This window comes from Amblyomma mixtum, chromosome 2 (assembly GCF_055824585.1).
Source record: "Amblyomma mixtum isolate Tamu chromosome 2, ASM5582458v1, whole genome shotgun sequence".
Classification (NCBI taxonomy): Eukaryota; Metazoa; Arthropoda; class Arachnida; order Ixodida; family Ixodidae; genus Amblyomma; species Amblyomma mixtum.
This window is the reverse complement of record NC_143013.1, coordinates 266,411,486-266,433,266: the sequence shown is the minus strand read 5'-3', so window position 1 is coordinate 266,433,266 and position 21,781 is coordinate 266,411,486. Positions and strand designations below refer to the sequence as shown.

Below are 21,781 nucleotides of genomic sequence, written 5' to 3'. Positions count from 1 at the left end.
GGAAGTGATCAAACGGAAACGAACCACTCATGCCGACCCCGCCAACCCCGCTCACTGCTCGGCACGTGGTCGCATGTGTTTAGTTAGTTTCATTGTCATCAAGCTCTGCGGTTCGTGCTGCGAACTTCGTGGTTTTTGTGCAGTTTTAGACAATTTGCACATCAGGTGCCGGCCGTACTAACATGACACCGGAAAGCGAACTCGTACAGTTGCTAGAGAAGAGCGCACCGATCGTGAAACAGCGGGCGCTGTCTTATGTTGCAGGTTGGTTTTGAGTTTGTGTGCGTGCGAGTGTGTGAGGTGATTTAAAATCTTTTTTTTTAGTACCCATTTCCGAAGTGTGCGTGAGTACGCCGATAGCGACGATGCTCTCAGCGTGTGCGCATCGAAAGGGTGTGTGTTGATGAGTACTGATTTGGCGAGTGTAATGCTTGGGTTTAACGATGTGGTGGTAGGGTGACGCAGCTTTTGAGTGTGGGTGGCAGTAAACCGACTTTACAGCAGCCCAATTCTTATCCAGCCTGTTTTCGAAGCCCACCGATGGCTTGGCAAAATAGTCTCGAAAATCTGTATACATTGTGAGTAGTGCGGTGCGTAAATAAACCTGCGTGCACCTGCTATACGGCAAGAGAATGCAATTTATATTGAAATGCAAAATAGAGATCATTAAATAGACCTCACCCGGCCTGCGTCATCAGCGCAAGTGTTTCTGGCCGAAAAGGCGAAACATACGGCGTACAAAGGATGGTCTAATCGGGAGAAGAAAGGCGGCGAGGGAGCGGTCGTCACTACCAGAACCGGCTCAGAAGCGAAAGTGGACAATTTTGCCCATCGGGCCACGCCCCTTTGACATCACATTGTTTACACCATAAGGTCTATTAAAATTAACCAGCTGCGCATACTTTGGCGGCTCGGCTTGTGACATGTCGAGTTCGGTGTTTTGCATGCCAAAGATATTTTCTGTGTGGAGGCTGCTAACACATCAACTGTATGGTTCATGTACCCAGCAGAAACAAGCAGTCCAGATTGTTTTTTTTAAACAAGGTGGGATATAGGTACTGTACATGTATGTCAAGTAACTGACTCAATTCACGTAGGCGGCTGATATATAGGAGGGAAGTGAAAATTGAAGTTAGGAGATGATGACTGAACATGTGACTTCTCTTCTTGGTCTGCCTCTGCAACTAAACTAGAGAGCCCTTGATTAAGAACCGTGCATTTCTCCTTGCAGGACTCGCAGACACGGAAGATGGACTTTCAATTCTCCACAGAAACTTGAACGACTTAGTCAAAGCTGTAGCTCTGCTAATACATAATGAAGATGCAGAGACAGCTTTGAAAGCATGCAAGTGTTTGACCAACTTTACATCTGACTCTTCCATTTCCGAGCACCTACTTGAGCATGACTATGGGGGCCTGCTGGAGCACTTACTCAAGATCGTGCTGTCAAATACTGACAGTCCAGCGACACTTCACTGCTGTGCCATTCTTTCGAACCTCACCCGAAGCAGACATGGTGCGGAAAAGGTCTGGGCTGTGGTGGACAGGATGAGCAAGCCTGATGACCTCCTTGAGGTGCTTGCCTCAAGATCTGACCAGAAATACGACCATCTCAGCTTTGTGTTTTCAAACCTGTCACAGCTGGATAATGTCAGAAAGTGAGTGAATTAGCAGCGAACAATTGCAACTTAGAGGGGCCTTTTTGATCCAGGCTAAGGGATTGTCTGTTCCAGAAAATATCTCTGTGGTGTGAGTACAAAACGTTGTGCAGTTAACTTTGATAATTCATAGGAGACCAAAAGTTTGTTAAAATTATTTGGAGTTGGAATGAAGTAGAGCGTTTCCATTTTAATACAGTTCATGTTGATGAGACCAAAGCTTAAGTTCAAAGAAGCTAGAAGTTCAAATTGAATGTTTTCGAATTGATGAGCATCTGCTTTATTTTGTTGCTTTTAGCCGCCATGGTGGCTGGGTGGTTATAGTGCTTGACTGCTGACCCGAAAGACCCGGGTTCGATCCTGGCAGTGGTGGTCGAATTTCGATGGATGTGAAATTCTAAAGGCCTGTGTACTGTGCGATGTCAGTGCACATTAGAGAACCCCAGGTGGTCGAAATTATCTAGAGCCCTGCATTGTGTCATCGCTCATAGCCTGAGTCGCTTTGGGACATCAAACCCGATAGACCATGGACCGTTTTATTACTTTCTTCTTGCAAAAAAAGTGAATGCATAATTTTAGAAGCTGCTTTAATTTCCATTTGTTGTGATCACTCAACCACTGCAAGCGAATATGTCTTTGAGGAGATGTCATCATTTGTTCATGTCACTTTTGAATAGATTTACTGTGCAGAATAGACCGGTTGTTATATAGACCTGTGTTCGCACAGCAGAACGCTTAATGAGAACATGCCTAATTCTTGGGCATGCATATATGCCGAACAATTAACAGCTTAAGTAGCTAGTGGGCTAACCATGCTATGGCAGTATGTGTTCTCAATTCACACTGTCCTATAAATTCTAAGAGTGGAACAACAGTCAGGTAGTCGGACAGTACAGTTCCTGACTAAGACATGCGGCCGGGCCACTTGGTGATGTATCATTTTCAGCACCATGTGTGTAGCATGGGGACGGAGCACAGTGCTTGTTTGTCTTCATGTCTTTCTATGCTCTATTCTCGTGCTGCTATGTGCTACTGAAAACGAGTTCTTGAGTGATCTTGGCTAGGTGAACTTTGGAAGAAATCGCAAAATTACAATGAACCAAGAATCACTGTTGTTTGCTTGTTTTTTGTTGTTGTTGTTACTTTTTGTTCAAGTTTATGCTGCAGAGTGCCTAGAAACGTAGTGTTAGCTTGTAAACTTCGCTACTTTCCAAGTAACGCTATAGTTCTGAGACAAATCCCTGTCTTGCTAGTAGTTTTGCTCTCACTAGTAAAGAACCCTCCTTCATGATTTCTAATGCTGTCTGCATAATACTGTGTCTAAAGGTTAATAAAGAATGACCTAATTATTACAGGTGGTTTCTGAATCAAGCAGCCAAGAGGATCCAGAAGGTTTTTCCGTTCCTGACTCTAGAAACCTCGACAGTCCGAAAACATGGCGCTGCTGGAGTATTGCGCAACTGCTGCTTTGCGACAGGTCTGTTTGATCTTGTGTATGTCTTTCGTTCTTCAGCAGATCTTGCAGGCTGTTCACAGCTTTCGCACATGTGGAAACGTTCTTGTACTTAAAATGCTGTGCTTCCCTTTTGCCAAGTATGTCTCTTTAGTGTCTTCAATACTGTCACTTCTGCTGCCCTGTAAACTGATGCACTGGTCAGCAAGTTGAACCTGATGAAGTGTCAACACCATGAAAGCTGCCACATTAAACGTTCGCAGTCAACCAGTAGTGAAGGCAAGCGCGACCCACAATTCTTGGTCTTTCAAAGCGTAGCCTTGCTGTTAATGTAGCTGAAATTTCTGACAAGCCAAAAGTGGTGAAGACATGAAAGAATAACCACCATAACTTCAATACTATAAAAAAAATACCTAGGTAGAATCATTTTAAGATAATATTGGTAGCTTTATCTATGTGGTGAACAAACCGGTGATGGAGATATGTGGTGGACAAATCAGGGCATTTGTTGTGGGGTGGCATGGGGAAGCAGGGAATGGGGAAAGGGCATAAATGGGTTGGCATGATGCCTGTGTGGCATTGCTAAATAAACAGAACGCAGCAGAGGTGGAGAGCTACACATTCCAGTGAGGAGGCCCAATGCGCTGGCTGCAGTATCGTGAAACACCGTCATCGTAACGGCCTGAGCGAAGTACTCTGCAGGTTTTTCTGTAGCCCAGCAAACTTTGGGCTGGCGACTGGCACCCCTCGCCTCCCCTCGGTACCATCACGTTATGTAGCACTGCCATATGTTGTAGATGATGACTGAACTCGCAAAAGAAAAATCCTCCCCCCTTCCTTCTTTATAATGTTAATGTGCTTCATAACTTGTCGGAAAGGGACAACTGCATGCAGAGCAATGTTGCTTGTTGCTACAAAGCAGGTAGTTGTTGATTCACAAACTGAGAAGACTGACCTGACTTTCCTGTGTTGTGGAGCAGAGTGGGTGCCACCCGGACAGCCGTGTACTTCTGCCTTTGGAGTTTAGCGCATGTGTCGCTTGCAGGCAGATCTGTTCTGAGCCCTTTCTCCTAGCATTACAGCGTATCCCTGTAGGCTTGCACTGTTGACATGGTGCGGGCAAATACGGCAGCCACTTAATGGACTTTGGTCATGGATCATTAACTCTGCCCTCTGAAGTTTGCATGTGCTTTCATGGATGGGCACAGACGTCAGCATTTCTAGTTTCGAGTTTTATGAGCATGTAGGGGTATATGTGGTTATGGAGTTCTCTGCTTAACTATTTTTACTTTGTGGGAATCCTTAGAAAGGGAAATTGAAGTCAGCCCGCATTGGTAGATTACTGCATTCTAACAACAAAGGCACTACTTTAACTAAAAATGAAGTTTTTATAAGCTAGTAAGTAAGCTAAGCTTACCACCACACCAGGGCTAGGTGGGGGGGGGGGGGGGTATTTAGAAGGGTGGATGAGGCTATAAAAGTACAGGTTAGGGAAGCTGTTTGTTTGTATTCGCCTCCAGAATGTGGCTTCTTCTGTGATGAGATAAATATGGAGAGGGGGATTTCCTTCGGTTTAGTAAGTTTCAGAAAAGTAAGAGGAAAGCTTCCAATTCTGCACTTAGAGCTGCAATGCCAAAGCAACATTTGTTAGCCATGGAATTGAGGTTATAAGCCATCCCGGTAGCTAAGTGGTTATGGTGCTCAGCTGCTGACCTGAAAGACATGGGTTTGATCCCTGCCATGGCAGTTGCATTTTGATGGAGGTGAAATGCTAGAGGTGTGTGTACTGTGTGATGCCAACGCATGTTAAAAAAACTCCAGACGGTCAGAATTACCAGAGCCCTCCACTGCGGCGTCCCTCATAGCCTAAGTCGCTTTGGGGCATTAAACACCATAAACTGAACCAAACCGGAAATAGGGTTGTACGATTACTCTTTCACGTCCATCAATTTTATAAATGAATAAATGTGGAAAATTTCAATGCAGCATTGAAATTACACTTTATAATATTTGTATGGAACATAACTAAAAAAAAGGAAAATTTTGTTCATTACCTTTACTGATCTTTTTTGATCTGACCTCTACTGCAGCCATCACCTTTGTAGTATCACTGCTATTGGTGTCCAATCTTTGCGTCTGCATGCAGTCTGCATGCTTGCTGCCTGTTTTTTCACTTGTCATTCTCGCAAATCATTTCATTTTAAATGTACAGTATTGGTTCCTATTTTGTTGTTTATATTACACTGTTTATGCAGTATTTCTGTTTTATTGTCAGTAATGCCTTACAGGCATTCTTGAATTTCTGGAGAAAGCTTGAGAAAAAGAAAGTTAACTCTTTAGGGAAGAAGCTTGCGATACTCATCAATCTTGGCGTAGAGTATCTCAACATTGTTGCAACCAAACAAACTGATGCCGTGTCTATCACGGAAATGAAGAAGAAATGGAAGGAAGTTGCCACAGAACTCAAGAACTAGAGGGGACACTTAAGCTCTGCCTTGAGGGTATGAAATGATCGAATTAATGGTGTAATTAAATGCGGAATTGGTTATTTTACACTTTACATTCATAGATTCCTGGCATAGTGGTGCACCAGTTAAGCGATACGCCATTGCCAATGGCAGGTGCGATGGCAGACATCACCTCCGCCAGTGATGAGCATCATAAGCCGTGTCCACCTGGCCCATGTAGTTGCGCCTACGTCAGAATGCAAGAGTAAAATGAAGCCACAACACGCTTACAAATATAAGCCTTCATGCTGAGTAGCGCAAGTATTACTGTCTGTCTATTAGTGTTTTTCTGACCTTCAGCTGGAGGCAGTTGCAAAAGTAATAGGACTCTGAACACTGCAGACAGCCTGCTCTTGGCCATCCGGTCCATGAAATCAAAGGACAAGCATTGGAGACGGCAGTGGATGAAGCAGTTGTCTCTAGGCATAAAACCAGGAGCCCTTGCCCTTGAGAGAGTTGAAGTCACATGCACAGAGCAAGGAATGCATTGGAGGCTATGCAAACAAAAGGGACGGGGATCTGAGAAGGCCTTCACTGCTGGAGACCTCTTCGCCCCCTGCCGGAACGCTGGCAGGAAATTTGTAAATTATCCTGTTATTTCACTGTGCTTTGCTGCATAAACGCCTTCAAAGAGTTGCATGGCATTGTACAGCACATGGTGTTTTTGCATTTCGCCTGTATCGAAATGCAGTGGCCACAGCCAGGGCTGTATCCTACAACCTTGGCCTCAGAAATTGAATGTCATAGCCTCTGAGCCATTGTGCCAGATGCAGTGTGCACACCTTTGCAAGATAAGCTTGAGTGATCAGATACTGTTACTGCCAAAGCTAGCGTACCTGTTCATGGTGGCTACATTTATGCTCAGAGTAGTCTGTCATATGTCCAGAGTACAAACAAGAATCCTTCATTATGACAAAGCTCATCTACCGCGACTGGCAACAAGCTGCACCTTGTTTAAATCTTTCCACGTTTTCATTCAGTTCCTCACCAAGACCTCAAGAATTAAGAGTCACGTGTGGCAGAGTGATACACAGCTGGCAGCCCTATTTGATCAGACTCCATTCACACCAAAAAAAGTAGTTCACCATTGGTGAAAATTATAAGCAGAGGGTGTAGTTGCTGAACACCTTGTCCATAATTTGCTATGCTTCGTTTCATGCTGCTCCATGTTTTCGTACAAACTCTCACCAAGGCGGCGAGAAGTAGTACAAGTGATACACAGCAGAGTGTTATGCTCTTGCGGGCACACTAGTAAATGCATAGCTTCCATAATGTTGCACATGAAGTGTGAAATGAAGCATAGTAATTTCAGTCAGCGGTGCATCACAAGAGCTATCTGTCCTTGCAGACTGCAACGAGTGGCTCCTGAGTCCCGATGTGGACATCCTGCCTCGGCTGCTGTATCCCCTCGTGGGCCCCGAGGAGCTGGACGATGACGAGATGGAGAAGTTGCCGCTGGAACTTCAATATCTGGGCAGCGACAAGCAGCGGGAAGAGAACCCTGAAATCCGCCAGATGCTCATCGAGGCAATCACTCAGGTACAATGGGCACTTCACCGTGGTGATGGCAAATTGAAAAACAGCCCTCAGGGTAGCCGGCAATTGTAGTGCGAGACATGTGCTCCAAGTAGAAGCATAACACTCCATGCAGTTAAGAGATCGAGCTCTCTGGCTTACAGCAATGCCATGAGACAACTGGTCATACGCAAATGACGTGGATTTATCGTCAGTTGCTGAACTCTAAGAGTGTGGGATACTTGTAACACATGTGGGAACAATGTTGAAGCACCAAAAAGCAAAGCATTCTGTAAGTGGAGCCAAATGGCAACTCCAGCTTTAAAGCCATGCAGGGCTGTTTCATGTTAATGTTCGGCAATTATTAGCATGGCAGTTAAATTTTATCCAGTTTCTACGTTTGTTTTCATCACCTCGAGCAGCAAGTCTCTAGCAGAAATTATAAAATACTACTGCCATTGACAAAGTTGAACCGGATGCAAAGGACAAGGTCGTGGAATTGATGCGTGGCTCGAGACACACAGTAACAACTTTCATATCCACATTTAAGTTGGATAAACTATCTGTTGTATGTGTATTTAGGCACTTAAAAAAATTGTACATTTGCACTGGCAGTTTATCTGATCCTTTTGGTAAAGCACGCTAGTGGCAATGCTTCTCTTTTACATATTGCAGCTGTGTGCCACCAAGAAGTGCAGAGAGCGGATCAAGAACTCTGGAGCCTATTACGTGCTGCGAGAGTTGCACAAGGTGGAAAGCTGTCGCCCCGTGGTTGTGGCCTGCGAAAATCTGGTCGACATCCTCATCAGCGACGAGCCAGAGCCCGGCATGGAAAACCTCAAGGCCGTCAACATTCCCGAACACCTCGTGGAGAAATTTGAGGCTTACAACAGAGAGCTGCTGAAGGAATAAATGCGTGCAGAGTGAAGCCTAGTCTCCCTCTCTATGTAAAGTCGATGTAATGAAAAAGGTCTTTATTGCATTGTTCCAAGCACTCATGAAAGCTAAACACATTTTTCTGCAACTTCCAGTGACAATTCTGCCATCTTTTAAATGTAGGAATGTACTAATGTTCTGAAATCTTCTAAGGTTCCACATGCAGTGCAGCCGACCAAAATGAGATTAATGGATAAAGCTCTTGAAAAAGGTCCAACCATGCTAAGCAGTAAAAGTGCCATGTGCAATTGCTAGCTGCAATATATCAAGCACAAAGTCTGCTTGGGCCCGTTAAGGGTGGCTTAGCAGAGGAAGTGCATAGTTGAGAGGAAGTCTATGGAATCCAATGAAGGTCACTGGAATTCAGAAGTGAAAACCACCTGTTCACTCTGTTGTGAAATCTTGACCAGCAGGTTTTAAACTTGTAGATCGCCATGATAGCCACACAATTTGTCATCCTGTGTGAACTCTACTATTTGAAGACTCCAGTAATTGTATGCAGTATGCACAGTACGCATGCAATTAAGCATTGATGGAAACATGAAAAAAAATCATTCTTGTGTTGTTCTCTTCTCAAGATCAGGAACCATTGCCAAGCCTTTCACCAGATAAATACCGCAATGCAAGCAGCTCTCTAGTCTTTTTGGGGTCATTTGATAATTCAGAACTGAGATGATTAACACATTTTTTTCTGGTCCCTTAAGTTCGATTTGGCGAGCCTTTACTGTATTTTCTGGCAAATTTGTGTGTGGATTTTCAATGCTTCAGTGCAACACCTGCATAACTGATGTTTACACTGAATAAAATGCTTTTCGTTGCCTGCAAAGGCCCCTTGATAACAAAAACCATCATCCATGGGTCGTTTTTGTCAATTCTGCAATCGGCCATTCACGTCCGAAATTCTGCTTGACAGTTGATCATAGAACACATGCATAGCCACACAACTAGAGTTCTGCCATTCAGCAGCCAAGCACCACTCCATTTAAATTCTACAAAACTTGCAGAATGAGAAAAAAACCACTTGAAATACATAAAGAACAACTAATATTTTATTACAAAAAAAAAAAGAGAAAACTTACAAAATGTCCAGGCAAACAAATGCACAGCACCTAGAGAGACTGAGTATAAAAATGCTAACAGGCAGTGGCATCATGAATGAACAAAACACAATAATGACTCAGCCTTGTGAGCAGCACTATGCTACAATTAAGTGGACCTGTGCTCCTGTCTCGATTCACCGAGGTAAAGACGGCGAAGAGGAGTAAAAAGGGACGGACGAAGTTTTTGATCAGGCCGGCTGGCGAGAGAAAGTCCACAAAATCAGTCGTCCTTGCTTTCATCGACGATGACTTCGGACAGCGTATTTACAACCATGTAACGGGAGAAAAAGCTGTACAAGTGGCGAAACCACAGCATCTGACTCTTATGCTTGTAGAGTGCAACCTGTGAAAATCAGAAAGAAAGAAAATCAACAAATGCAAGACACTCGCTCAGATTATTAATGCAAGGTTAAATGCTTTGACCAAAACAGTAGTAGTAAAACTACCCAATGCTTTCAGCTATAAATAGTCGCGCTCTCGAAAGGTGTTTAGACACTATAGTGTATAAAACTGTCAGCATTCACATTTCTTACGAGCCACGCGGCCCCAACACGCCAGCACACGACATTTAACGCTCCTGCTCAGCGACCACGAGGCGCCCCGCATCCTAACTTTCTTATACGAGCGTCCCCCTTGACAAGCCACGATGCTGCGCCTTACGGCAGCGGAGTCGTAAGGAGAAGCATCTGCAAGCAACACGTCTGGACTTGTCACAAGAGGCCAGACAGCGAGGCGCCGTTTCCTTCTCTCCTGGACGCCAGCGCGCGCGGCAAGATTTGAAGCGGTTGGCCGCGCGGTCGCTGGTTGGTCCTTTCGGAGTGCCGCCTTTGGATTGGCCAGTTCGGAGGGGCCACCGTTCCTCAGGCTATAAAAGCCCCACCGCTGCAGCATGAGAGAGACGACCGGGAGGCGCCGACGATACGAGACGCGTCGGCGAGGCCCTCCCAACTCTGCAGATCCGCCGAACCTCCTACGTTTCAATAATCCAGTTATCTCATTCTTGTATCCTTAAGTTTTAAAATAAACCTGTTTTCATAATTCGAAAAGAATCCGGCCACTTCTTGCTAACAAAACGATTCAGTACTTTTCCTCGCCTGCTTGAAAAGTTTGAGCTTGTTCCCTCTTCTTCTGTATATTTGCAACTCTCTTCATACCTATTTCTATTTTTTCTTTTAACCATAACGCTCAGTAGTTTGCCTAAAAACAACTGTTGAACTAGTTATTCCCAATGCACTTATTTTATCGGCAGCTTTGTAATGGTCTCGGTACATAGGCTAGCTGTGTGTTTCAAATAAACAAATGACCTGAAAGAGGGCAGGCTAGAAAAGCAATGTTCCTGTTACAACATGGGAAACATACTTGCATAGAACACAATTGCAAAAAGGTCAACCTTTGTGCATCTTTCACTGTTTTTCTGATTGTATGATTCCAGCACAACATATCACCATGCAAAGCAATAGCCTATACATAGCTAAGGTTATCAAAAAGCTCTGGACCTGAAATTAGGTTAGCCTATCAATCAATGTTGCTACAAAGAGCAGGCACTCGCAACTTTGTCAAGTCCAACAGGTGAACATACACGAATCAGTATGACTGGCTATTGATGATTCAAACTCAAATAGTTCAATAATTCATGCCTGTGGTTAGTTCAAAGAAATCTCAAAGCTTCAGTTGACCAACCATGTTTCCAATGCATTTTAAATCTGCTTAATGAAATCTTCTTACATCCAAACGTAATACAATCAATTTAGCTGAATAATTATTGGTCTCTATTTTTTATGCAAAAACGCTACCTAAGGTTAAAAGAATAGTGAACTAAAATTTGCCACCGAGACTTCTGGCCAGAATGACAGCTGTGGCACTGACAGTAACCAATAAAACGCTCTTTTGAAACAGAAATAAGTGAAAAGTAATTATTTTAATGAATATTTCTTAAACCACCGCACTTAGTAGCCGCCTGTGAAAGCTCCGGCAATGTGGGAGGCGACGTCAACCTATACCCATTGCAAGCTATCGCCAGCATGGACTGCATGAAAGACATTTGAAATGCTTTTGCTTCGATCTAAAGTCCATTTCGTTCGGCTTCCTTACATCCACGCTTCAAGGTTTTCTGCTTGCGTCTTGTGCTTGTATACTTTGAACGACTAACTTGGTCAGAATTAATCAGAAATCCCAAGTGTCTGCAGCAAAGGCAAGCCAGAAAAGCTGCAATTCGTGGAGCTTGTACTGGCAGCGCCATCTCACGCCCACCAGAAGAACATTCTTGGAAGGAGCAAGCTTGCAGTGCTTCACCTGACTTGCAGAAATCACATTTGTACCTGGCTTCCACGTATGATACCGCCCCTAGAGCACTGTTCAATCTTTTGGAGTCATTACACACTCGTGCAAGGTTTGGCATAAACGCTTGTAAGCACGGCACGAGATAGGGAATCCTCAAATGTGCACTGCCAATGAGCTTGATCACTTCTTAAGAACGAAAAATTGGCAGTGGTTCAGCTCTGGTTAAACCTGGAGGATTGCATAAGCAACATCTGCGCGTAGCCATATATTGTTGCGTGAGCTACATTGCTCACAGTCTCACCATTTTGCGTGCTCTCTTGCAAGACCATACTGCACATGTCCGAGGAGCCAGTGATGTCACTATGCAAAGTTGGCCAGCCTCATGCGGTCACTATGCACAGCTGGCTTGCCTTGCGCGCACGCTCACCTTCCTTTCCTCAAAATGATCGTTGACAACACCAACACCAATGAACACAATGCCTGCACTGCAGCTCACATCTCCCTCTCATCACCCCACATACCTATAAGCACGATTCAGGCGTCCACTGACCCAGGGAGCCATTATGCACACTTCCTTTCCTTAAAATGATCAGAGTGTAAAACGTGGTCAGTGCCAACACCAATGAAACAATGCACACTGACGCCTATGGCGCTGCATTTCTGGCACAACATTGTCAATGCCAACACATGCAGCCCACACCTGTCACTACATCACTATGGCCACCTAGCTTAAAGCACGGTTGAGGTGTCCACTGTGTTGTCCACTGTTCCAAGAGGGCAGTTATGCACCTTCCCTCTGTATTCAGGTGTCCACTGACATGTGGACACCTCACCTCAGAAAATGTATATCCTGGCATAGCAGAGCTAAGCCACTGCCAATTTTATATGCACCATGCAGATGGTGATGCTCAATCGCTACTGCGCATCAGAGAGAGAGAGAGGCTGTTGGCGAGGGGATGGATAGCGCGCGCGCAGCAGGGGCTCTGGCAGCGGCCCCAGCGCGCCAGCTGTGTGCCGTGTGACGTCACCCGCTCCTCGCGCATGCGGAGCTTGGCCTTTCCAGAGCTCCGCGAAATGGCTCGGCGACTAGCATAGTGTTGCTTTCTAAACAAAAACTTGATGCTTTCCCAATATTTCCGGATTTTAATTCAGTATCCCTATAAAGGGGCTCTGAAACACCGTCCGAGGAGAGCACATCAACTCGCTTAATCACTGTATTGTGTTGTCATGAGCACCTGAGCCAAATAATACATGCAACTGAAAACCCACAATCATGCGCGAAGGTTGATGAGCCCTTTCCGGAGACTTTTTCACACTCGCATCCTCCTCCGTTGCATGCTCCTGTGTATACCAGTTCAGAGGTGGCTTTTGGTTAGACTCTTTTCAGACATCAGGCAGCTACCATGGCCGCGGCCAGTAAGTCGCGTAGCTTCGGCAGGTCGGGAAGCTTTGCCCCTGAAGGTGGGGCCAGCAGAGGAGTGCTGACCTTTCAGCAGGCAAAATGTGATGAGAGGAGAGGGAAAGGTGCGAAGACAATGAAATTGAAATTTTGACTACAGGTAACACAGATTCTACTAAGCGCATTAAAAAATTCTTGTTGGTGGATATTCGTGAAGTTAAGTCCTTTAACATCCCACACATACTTAAACTTTATTAGAGCCCCTTTCAAAGCCTCTTTAAGCTAACAAGAAAGAGTGGGGAACTGGGTTATAGTAATTATGATAAAATGGCCTATGCCCACGGCTGATTATAAACGCAAGCGGGCATTTATCTAGCTCGAAAGCACCTCCAAGAACTCTTAAAAAAAGCAGCAAGCTAACTGTATGACCTAGGAAGTGTCACTAAGGCATCCTGCAAAATTTCAAGCCATAGTTACCACATCAAATCCAATCCAATTTCAATCCACTTGCTTTATTCACAACCTCTAGCCACATGTCTCCTCAAATAAATGGAAAGTGCTCTTGTGATTCATGAAGGAGGAAGCAGCTACAACTCGAGAACCGAGTGGCAAACACCTCCCAAATGGGGCGCTCCAGCCAATGGCATCAACTGACTGTAATGACATCATGGTTAACCCCATTTCAAAGACGCACCTGCCAGCTAGCTGCAATGTCTTGCTAGGGGATTAACCGCAACATCATGACAAATGATCGACTCTACTGGCTGGAGGGCCTCGTTAGAGAGGTGTTTGCCGCTTTGTTCTTGAGTTGTATCTGACTATAGTCTGGATGAAGCAGAGTGTAGCATTAAAGGGGAAGACAGCATTGCTAAGAACACTACAGAAGGCGTTGTAAATACAGGAAGCAAACAACTCAAGCAGTCTGTACTGAAAGGTGCAAGTAAAATGTGGGCTACAGCTCAAAGATTAACAGTGAAAAATACCACACATGCAGCGAACATGCACAACTGGCGATTTTGTTTAGATATTGTTATGTATCGATGCCAGCACAAAAAGAACAAAGCAGCTGCAAACAACCAACACTGATGCATGCGAAAAATAAAGGAACTACTAAACAAAACATGGCTATCCCTTGTTTACGTTGACCGTCTTTCCACAAGGCCAAAGTGGCCCCTTCTTTTTATCTGGCAAGAAGATAAGGCTGAATCGCCTTTATGCTACACCTCTCTCTCTGATCACCTAATCTTAATGGATGGAAGGACACTAACAAAGGATGGGCTTCCGGTTACTATCTTTTCCGCCAGCACTATCTTAATGGAAGGAGGGTTACTTCTCAGTTTGCGTTCCAGATGAAAAAGTGCTCTGAAACTTGGACAGTTTGGTTCTGTGTGCCAAATATAAGACAGTGAAGCGTAAACTTTGCTTTAGCAACATGACCCTCTTGCATATCTGCATGATAGTAGTGTTATTTTCAGTACAAGAAAAATACGCATGAAGGAAACCCTTCACCAAGCCAATCACTGCGGAAGCAATCATTGGCATTTGCTGAACGTCACATTCGCTGCCAAAAATCACAATTGTAGACTGCCACTACTGACCTCAAACAGGCATTTTTGGAGCAGACCAAAATAATCACTATATGTACCCAAATACAAATCAGTTAATTTTTTTTATCATAAAAAATTTTAAATTGTGGGGTTTAACGTCCTGAAGCGACACATCAGCTGCGAGAGACTTAGTGGACAGATTAATTTCAACCACCTGGGGTTCCTCATTGCGTGTTGACATTACACAGCACATAGGAGTTTTTGCATTTCGCCTACATCGAAACACAGCCGCCGTGGCCGGGATCGAATCTGCAACCTTGTGACCACCTGCCGAACGCTAAAGCCACTGAGACATCGAAGAATCAAATGCACATTACTAAATAACTGAATTCTTTTTTCCTCTTCAACACTGTCAAATGCAACCCTCAGGATACGATCACAGCTGCGCTACATTTGGATAAATACAGTACGATTTTTAGCGCTCTCACGGCTGCTAAGGCATTGTCACATTCCAGACTATAAACCTACATGCTCAGTTTGCGTAGCAATGCCCCCTCATGCCTCTCGGCATCTTTCGCAGTGTATGCCGAGAAGACAACTGTGGGAAGGTTTTTATTCAGTGTTCGTTCCTTTTCTCAGTAACAGGCAAACTCACCTTGACAAGCGACACCATGCTCCATGGGAGCACATAGGCATGCTCGGAGAGAAGGTAGCTTAAAGGCACATCCAGCAAGCCGACATACTTCCGTAGCTTGTTGACCGACTCAAGTACGAACAGCCTGCAGCCTTCGAATAAAGTCAAAGAAAGAAAAACATAAGACAAAGCAACTCAAGAGCCTGTCTCCTCAAATCAGCAACATGGCACAATTGTCAGCACATACCAACAGGAGCAAGATGCTTCTTGAGTATGCCCCTACAAGGAGAGAAAATTTATGGCATCAGAATCATGCAGTGGGACATAACATTAATCTAATATCACGCATGCACGCTAAACATCGCTTTGAATTACGTTCCATTTCACTTGAAATAGTTCTAGAGGGGGATAGAGGAGCTAGCGTCACACTACATGACCTACACGACTCCCTTGTGGATTGCTATGTGATTCAGGTGGCCACTGACTCCAGACTGGTCAAACGTGATGACCTGCAGAGCAAAGAAAAAATGCACAAGAGGGTAAAAACACTTAAGCAACCAAAAAATATATATAATGGCTCCACTTCCTCTGCCAATGCAAGTTTCACTTACAGAGTCGACACAGAGGCACTTCACGTATTTCTGCACAATCCTACCCACGAGGTTTGAGTTCCACATGCATTCTGGATCATCAGGCATGTTGCTAAAAGAAAACAAAAGGGACACATCAGTACAGCACTAATGAAATCAACAGGGGTGAATTTATGAGTTATTTTTGAGGGAGCTGAAGGGAGAGGGCGGTTCTAGTTACACTATGCTTTTCTTTACTTTACTTTTTTTGTCGAAAATATGTGGTCGAATGCGGTTTTGCTTAAAAAATTTGCTTGAAAGGAGGGGTGGGTGTTTAATGAATTCACTGCATATATAAGCATAGTATCCATTGCTCTCATTGATTGATTAAAAAAACAAAATTAGTAACAGCTTATGTACAATGATCGAGATTAAATAAGAATGCAAAACATGTCACACGGTCACTCAGAAAGACTACTCCATCATAAAAAAAAGAAAAGAAGGGGGGGGGGGAGGCACGGGCTTTGTCCTGTACAATTTCTGCACACAAGTGCCCACAGAAGTTTTCACAGAACAGAAACCACAAAAAAAAAAAAATATTCTCACCGCCTGCTCAGAATGCCAGGCCATCAAGTTTTTATTGATTTCCAAACTCGAAAAACTTTTCTGGGTGCCTATATATATATCTTGTGACAGTGCACTGCTATTCAAAATAACACAAGCTATTTGCTCACTGTTGTCGTCTTGGCTTGACAGCAAGCTTTTTTTTTTTTCTTAAATGGGGTAATAACAGCGAGCCCGTGGCACAGGCTTGGTGCCCACAAGGGCGGCAGCTGGCAAGAGCCTTTCCCCTGGAGCTGCTCCCCGCCATAGTTTCTTTTCAACGCAGCTTTTGCAACACTGTGCTCAGTAAAAGCCATCGAAAACACCAATGCCACAAACCTGTGTTGTACAATGAACAGGTTTTCGCTCGGGATGCCCAAAGAACAACAGCTGCTGCGCAGCTCCTCTTTTCTTTCACTTCCCTGGCGGTAGAAGTTGCCTGGAAGATGCAACGGGAACTGAATTCATGCTTACTATCCTCTTCGGTCACAAACTATAATCCAGTGGGAGGAAAAGTTTCATATTTTGGTAAGGAATATGTCTTGATTTCACAGAAGAAAATTCAATTTTTCCGGATTAATAATTATGCAAGTTCGGTTGGGTCATCATAACTCAAGACAACTTTCAGAGTCTGATTTATGCTTCATTTGACCATTTCTGTAAGTAGTAGTCATTACATAAACAATCAGGCTTATTTGAAGCCTTTTGGTTTGGTTTTATAGGGTTTAACGTCCCAAAGCGACTAATGCTACGAGGGACGCCGTAGTGGTGGGCTCTGGATAATTACGACCACCTGGGGTTCTTTAGTGTGCACTGACATCACACTGTACATGAGCCTCTAGCATTTCGCCTCCATCGAAATGTGACCGCCGTAGCCGGGATCAAAGCCGCATCTTTTAGACCAGCAGCCAAGCACCATAACCACTCATCCACTGTAGCAGCTGTATTTGGAGCCTTTTAAAGCTCTGATATAAGAAAAACAAGCAAATGAAAACGCTCTCCAGAGCCACACCAGCGCTTCCATAAAATGCGGATGCATTCATTTTAAAAGCAGTTTTCTGCAATCATTTTGTAAGACTAGTTACAGCTTGTCACAAGGGGTTTAAAATATAAGCTCTGGCTATTCATGGCACATTATATCGTAGCAGTAAATGGAGCCAACACAAAGCAAGTTATGTATACACATGTGGTGACACCATGACTGAAAGGGCGAGTGGATGCATGCTTCGCAGATGCGTGCATTATGCACTAGAAAAGTGGCTGAACATTCAAGTAACTTAATGGCGAAACAGCTGGCGCTGTTAGCCTTGCATGCAGAAAGTTCAACACTTGAATCTTGATGTTGCCAGCCAACTCGCTGGCTTTTCCAGTGGGTATTCCCCAACATTGTGCTTGTATGTGTCTTTTCCAGTCTTCATTGTTTTCTGCATGCTTTGTAGGCAAGAATGGATTGCCAACTACCCAAGCCCACACCTTGTGCTTAGCTTTCCTAGCCTGCTTGACTTCTACTTAAATTTGGACTTCTAGCAACACGCCTGAATATTCGGGTTGAAGATTTTAACAAGGACGCTAGCTCTACTAATATGAGGAGTCATTACAAGAGCATTCACTTTAGACAGTATTCACTCTCCTGTATTCATTAAAATCTCTCTCTCGCTTGAGATATTAAAACATCAAGATAATAGTATTTGTGGCAGGTTAGCCTCAGATTATTGCTCCTTGCCACATTTATTGGGTGTGATTCTCATACCCTTCACATAAAGCAGGGGATGGCAATAATCAGAAAAATACCACTGTCATGTAATATGCATAGAACCACCACACTTGCCCAGAGCACGCATGTGGTCCACTGCAGAAATACGCGACCTCTGATTGTAGCTGCTGGGTTTCACAATCAAAATACTAGCACACACGTGCAGCGACACAGCTATACTGCCCACACCAGGGAGATAATATTCCTCCTTGGCCCACGCAGACATCACCACTACAACTCGGAATGAGCAGCTGCTCCCAACTGTCGCTTATTTTGGTCTACACTGCACCACTGGCGTTCCCTAGACAAATACAAAGGGGCCTGTAGTGACACGCTTGCCAGACTGCTGTAGGAAAAGTGAACGAAACCTGCTGGCTTAACACGTTACGAGCCGCAAGTGACGTGATTTGACGGTGGTACTGGGTATCCGAAACTGTCGGTTAGAGCCGGCGCGGTGGCTCAGTGGCTATGGTGCTCTGCTGCTGACCCAAAAGACGCGGATTCGATCCCGGCCGCGGCGGCTAGAATTTCTTTGGAGGAGAAATTCTAGAGGCCCGTGTACTGTGCGATGTCAGTGCACGTTAAAGAACCTCAGGTGGTCGAAATTTCCGGAGCCCTTCACTACGGCGTCTCTCATAGCCTTAGTCGCTTTGGGACATTAAACCCCACAAAACCAAACCAAACCAAACCAAACCGAAACTGTCGGTTAGAGAAGAACGTCCCCCAACTACGCTGTCATGGGCTAGCGGCGCCGCGCAACTTCAATTTTTTTTACATCGGTCCAAATCATGAAATGCGTTTCCCGTGAAATTCGAAAGAATTCGATAAATAATACCAAAAATAAAAACCAAGCGCGGAGCGGGATATGCTCGTCTACGAATGCGCAACTGCAGTCTGTCGCAGCAACAGGCTGTCGGTTGGTGAGGATGCTTGATGCGCAGAATACAGAATTCACGAAACACTTTCCAGAATTTTAGCGCAAGTGCAGGGATCAGCCTAGCTGAACGGCACAGCGCGTCACGCCCGCCGTCTCACAGGTTTCGGGTATCTGCTAGATTTAACCTTGGCTGAAACAAAAGCACTGCCCCGCCTTGAAGACCGCACTCTGCGCACAGGAAACACAGTACACCAGCGCGCACGCTCACCGTTCGACAGGCACAGGACATACAGGTCGCATTTCCGCTGCAGTAAACCGAGCACCGTCGGACCGAAGAACATGCACTCGTCGTCGGGATGGGCAATAACGAGCAGCACTCTGCCCACTGCACCGATGTTCTTGCGCGTCCTTAGCCGCCGAATGTTGCACACAAACAGGTAGAACAGAAGCAGCACCGACACGACGAACACGCTGAGCGAGAGCCACCACCCGTACTCCATGCTGGGGAGGCGAGAAGCACCGGCGCTTATCGCCGTACCTTCGTCGACGGAATGCGAGGCTGGGACGTCACGTTCATCGTTCACTAGGCCTCATCGCGCACTACAACTAACCAGGGCGCACCCGCAAAGACCTCGCAGCAGGCAGGCATCAGTTTGCCACGGCAAAGGAATGTTCCGCTGCAAAACATTCGCCGCAGAAGGCGCGCCGTAAGCACCGCAGGAAGGACGTTTCAAAAGTGGCAACACGTCATTCGCGTTGCCAGACGAATGAACGGTTGACGCCGGCGTGGAGCACAAAAGGCCCACGTGCAGCACAGTTGCAGGGGACGTCTACCGTATTTAGCACCCGCAATAATTCTGTTGTTACTTCTAAGCTTCTACTGTTTCTACGCTGAAGTTGAAGACGCTTGAAGATGACTTATGGGCATCATCGTCCTGATGTAACAGTCGGAAGGAGAAAATGTGTTCGCTTTCGCACTGAAGCAATCGGTTTGCACAAAATTCTAGCCGTCCTCATGAAAATGAGCAGATGAGCTGCCAGCCATGGCTGCGAGCTCTTGGATGTTAACTCTCTGGAATGAGCACGCATGGCCAGACAATTTCTGCGGTGGTTGTGGCAAATGCCGACCGAGTCACGTCCTGCACCCGACCAGAACGAACAAGATGCACGTGAAGAGAAAGAGATAAACTTTTTTTTTTGGCTTACGTCCAAGCCTTAGTCGCCCTTTTAATGGAAGTTTGGTTTGGTTTATTGGTGTTTAATGTCCCAAAGCAGCTCAGGCTATGAGGGACGCCGTAGTGAAGGGCTCCGGAAATTTCGACCTCGTGGGGTTCTTTAACGTGCTGATCGCACAGTACAAGGGCCTCTAGAATTTCGCCTTCATCGAAATTCGGCCGCCGCAGCCGCAATCTAATAAAAATTGGTGTTTAGGAAAGAAAGGCGTAGTCACTTGGCGACGGACACCTCAGCCGCGCCGTACGAGGCCAGGATATAGATGATATAAAGTCAAGGAAGAAAGAAATGAGCTCTAGTGGAGGGTTTCGGATAAAATTATAACAACCTGGGGGTTCTTTAACGTGCGGCGACATCGCACAGCAAATACATAGTGTTCATACGTCGGTGCACGAAGCCACGGTCGGCGGCGTAACGCTGCTTAAGTACACATCAACACGAGGCGGGAGGAACCCAGCTAATTAACCAATTTGCGAGACGGGAGAATTTGATTTTGAGAAAAGGAAACGCGCACTATCCCCCCCCCCCCCCCCCCCCCCCGCGCGCGCCGTACAACGCGGTTGAGGTGTCCACTGAGAACGGAGACAGAATCACAACTATGAAATAATATTGCTTAAGGTGCGAGAGTCACTGGCTACAACAGTAGGGTCTTAGATCTGGAGTATAATAAGCTCGTGAAAATTGTTCTGTGGATGTTGGTGTTGCGTATATGCTTAGCATGTTTATATAGTGTTTCTATAACTTGATTTGCGTGTCGCATCTGCTCGTCGTCACGCATTGGCTGCATGACAGCATGATAATATTGCTATTCAGATTTCGCCATTAAAGGGACACTGAGGAGAGCACTATTAATATATTTTTTATAGCAAAATCCGATAGTTCGGCATGTCATGGCTTTGTTGCCACTTGGCCGGCAGCGAAAAATGCATTTATTTCTAAGAAATTTGGATTCGAAGTTGAAAAGGTTTTTCCCGCCGCTGTGATTCAAACTTGGGATTCGGCTATGACGACAGAGGACTAAGTGACGTGAAACATGACGTGACATGACGTGATGCAGACTCCGTGATTTCTGGCCGCCAGCAGTGCGGCCTAGGAGCAGCCGAAAAGAAAGCTACCGCCGGCCGCACGTTGAAGGCATCTATCGGCTATTGCGGCCGTCGCTACAGTCGCTTCGCTTACGTTTGCACCGGCGTTTTGCGAGCGTTACGATGGATCTCGTTCTCGAAGTCGTCAACGAAGTTCTCGCAAATAGACACCTTTAGCATACCGTGTACCTTGATACCGCTAGCGGAATACCGGGAGCCCGCCTAACGCCGGCGAGCAGGCGCTGATTGGCCCCGATGCTTCAGGCGAGCGCGTAGCTGCCCGGCACGTGGCGCCATCTCGCGACGTCAAGGAGATTTGCGCATGCATTGGCTGCGCCTCAGTGATTTGTGCTTCTCGTGTCCTAGCGTTGCTAGAACCATTGGTTCTAGCAACACTGTTTTGTTATATGACGTCATGACGCTTGTACTTGCGAGTTCGGCCTGTGGCGGCGATACCTGTATTTTGGTTCTTGCTCTTTTCTACGTTACAAGAGCTTTGTTGTCAGTATGAGTGGCGTTTTTGTAATCAGGAGCTGGTATTCTGTCGATACAAGCCAACTTCAATTTCTCCTCAGTGTCCCTTTAAGTATGTCGGCATTGGACCAAGCGACTACTCCATTGTGATAAGCTGC

General features: G+C 45.5%; 2 protein-coding genes across 2 annotated transcripts; one reads left to right on the top strand and one right to left on the bottom strand.

Annotated features, from left to right (window-relative positions):
- Positions 1 to 33: 33 nt before the first annotated feature.
- Positions 34 to 8,061, top strand: LOC149363888 (co-chaperone protein HGH1 homolog). The gene is made up of 5 exons (XM_089573868.1): positions 34 to 264; positions 1,232 to 1,658; positions 3,014 to 3,135; positions 6,967 to 7,157; positions 7,809 to 8,061. Exons 1-5 carry the CDS (start codon positions 183 to 185, stop codon positions 8,043 to 8,045), a joined length of 1,059 nt encoding a protein of 352 aa, XP_089429994.1. The 5' UTR covers positions 34 to 182; the 3' UTR covers positions 8,046 to 8,061.
- Positions 8,062 to 9,100: 1,039 nt separating this feature from the next.
- PIG-L (phosphatidylinositol glycan anchor biosynthesis class L) lies at positions 9,101 to 19,890 on the bottom strand. Its single transcript, XM_089573870.1, has 7 exons — positions 19,100 to 19,890; positions 16,541 to 16,640; positions 15,641 to 15,731; positions 15,471 to 15,538; positions 15,277 to 15,308; positions 15,051 to 15,181; positions 9,101 to 9,512 (listed from the first exon to the last, which is right to left on the bottom strand). The coding sequence occupies exons 1-7, from the start codon at positions 19,329 to 19,331 to the stop codon at positions 9,390 to 9,392; spliced, it is 777 nt and encodes a 258-aa protein (XP_089429996.1). The 5' UTR covers positions 19,332 to 19,890; the 3' UTR covers positions 9,101 to 9,389.
- Between the last annotated feature and the right edge of the window lie 1,891 nt (positions 19,891 to 21,781).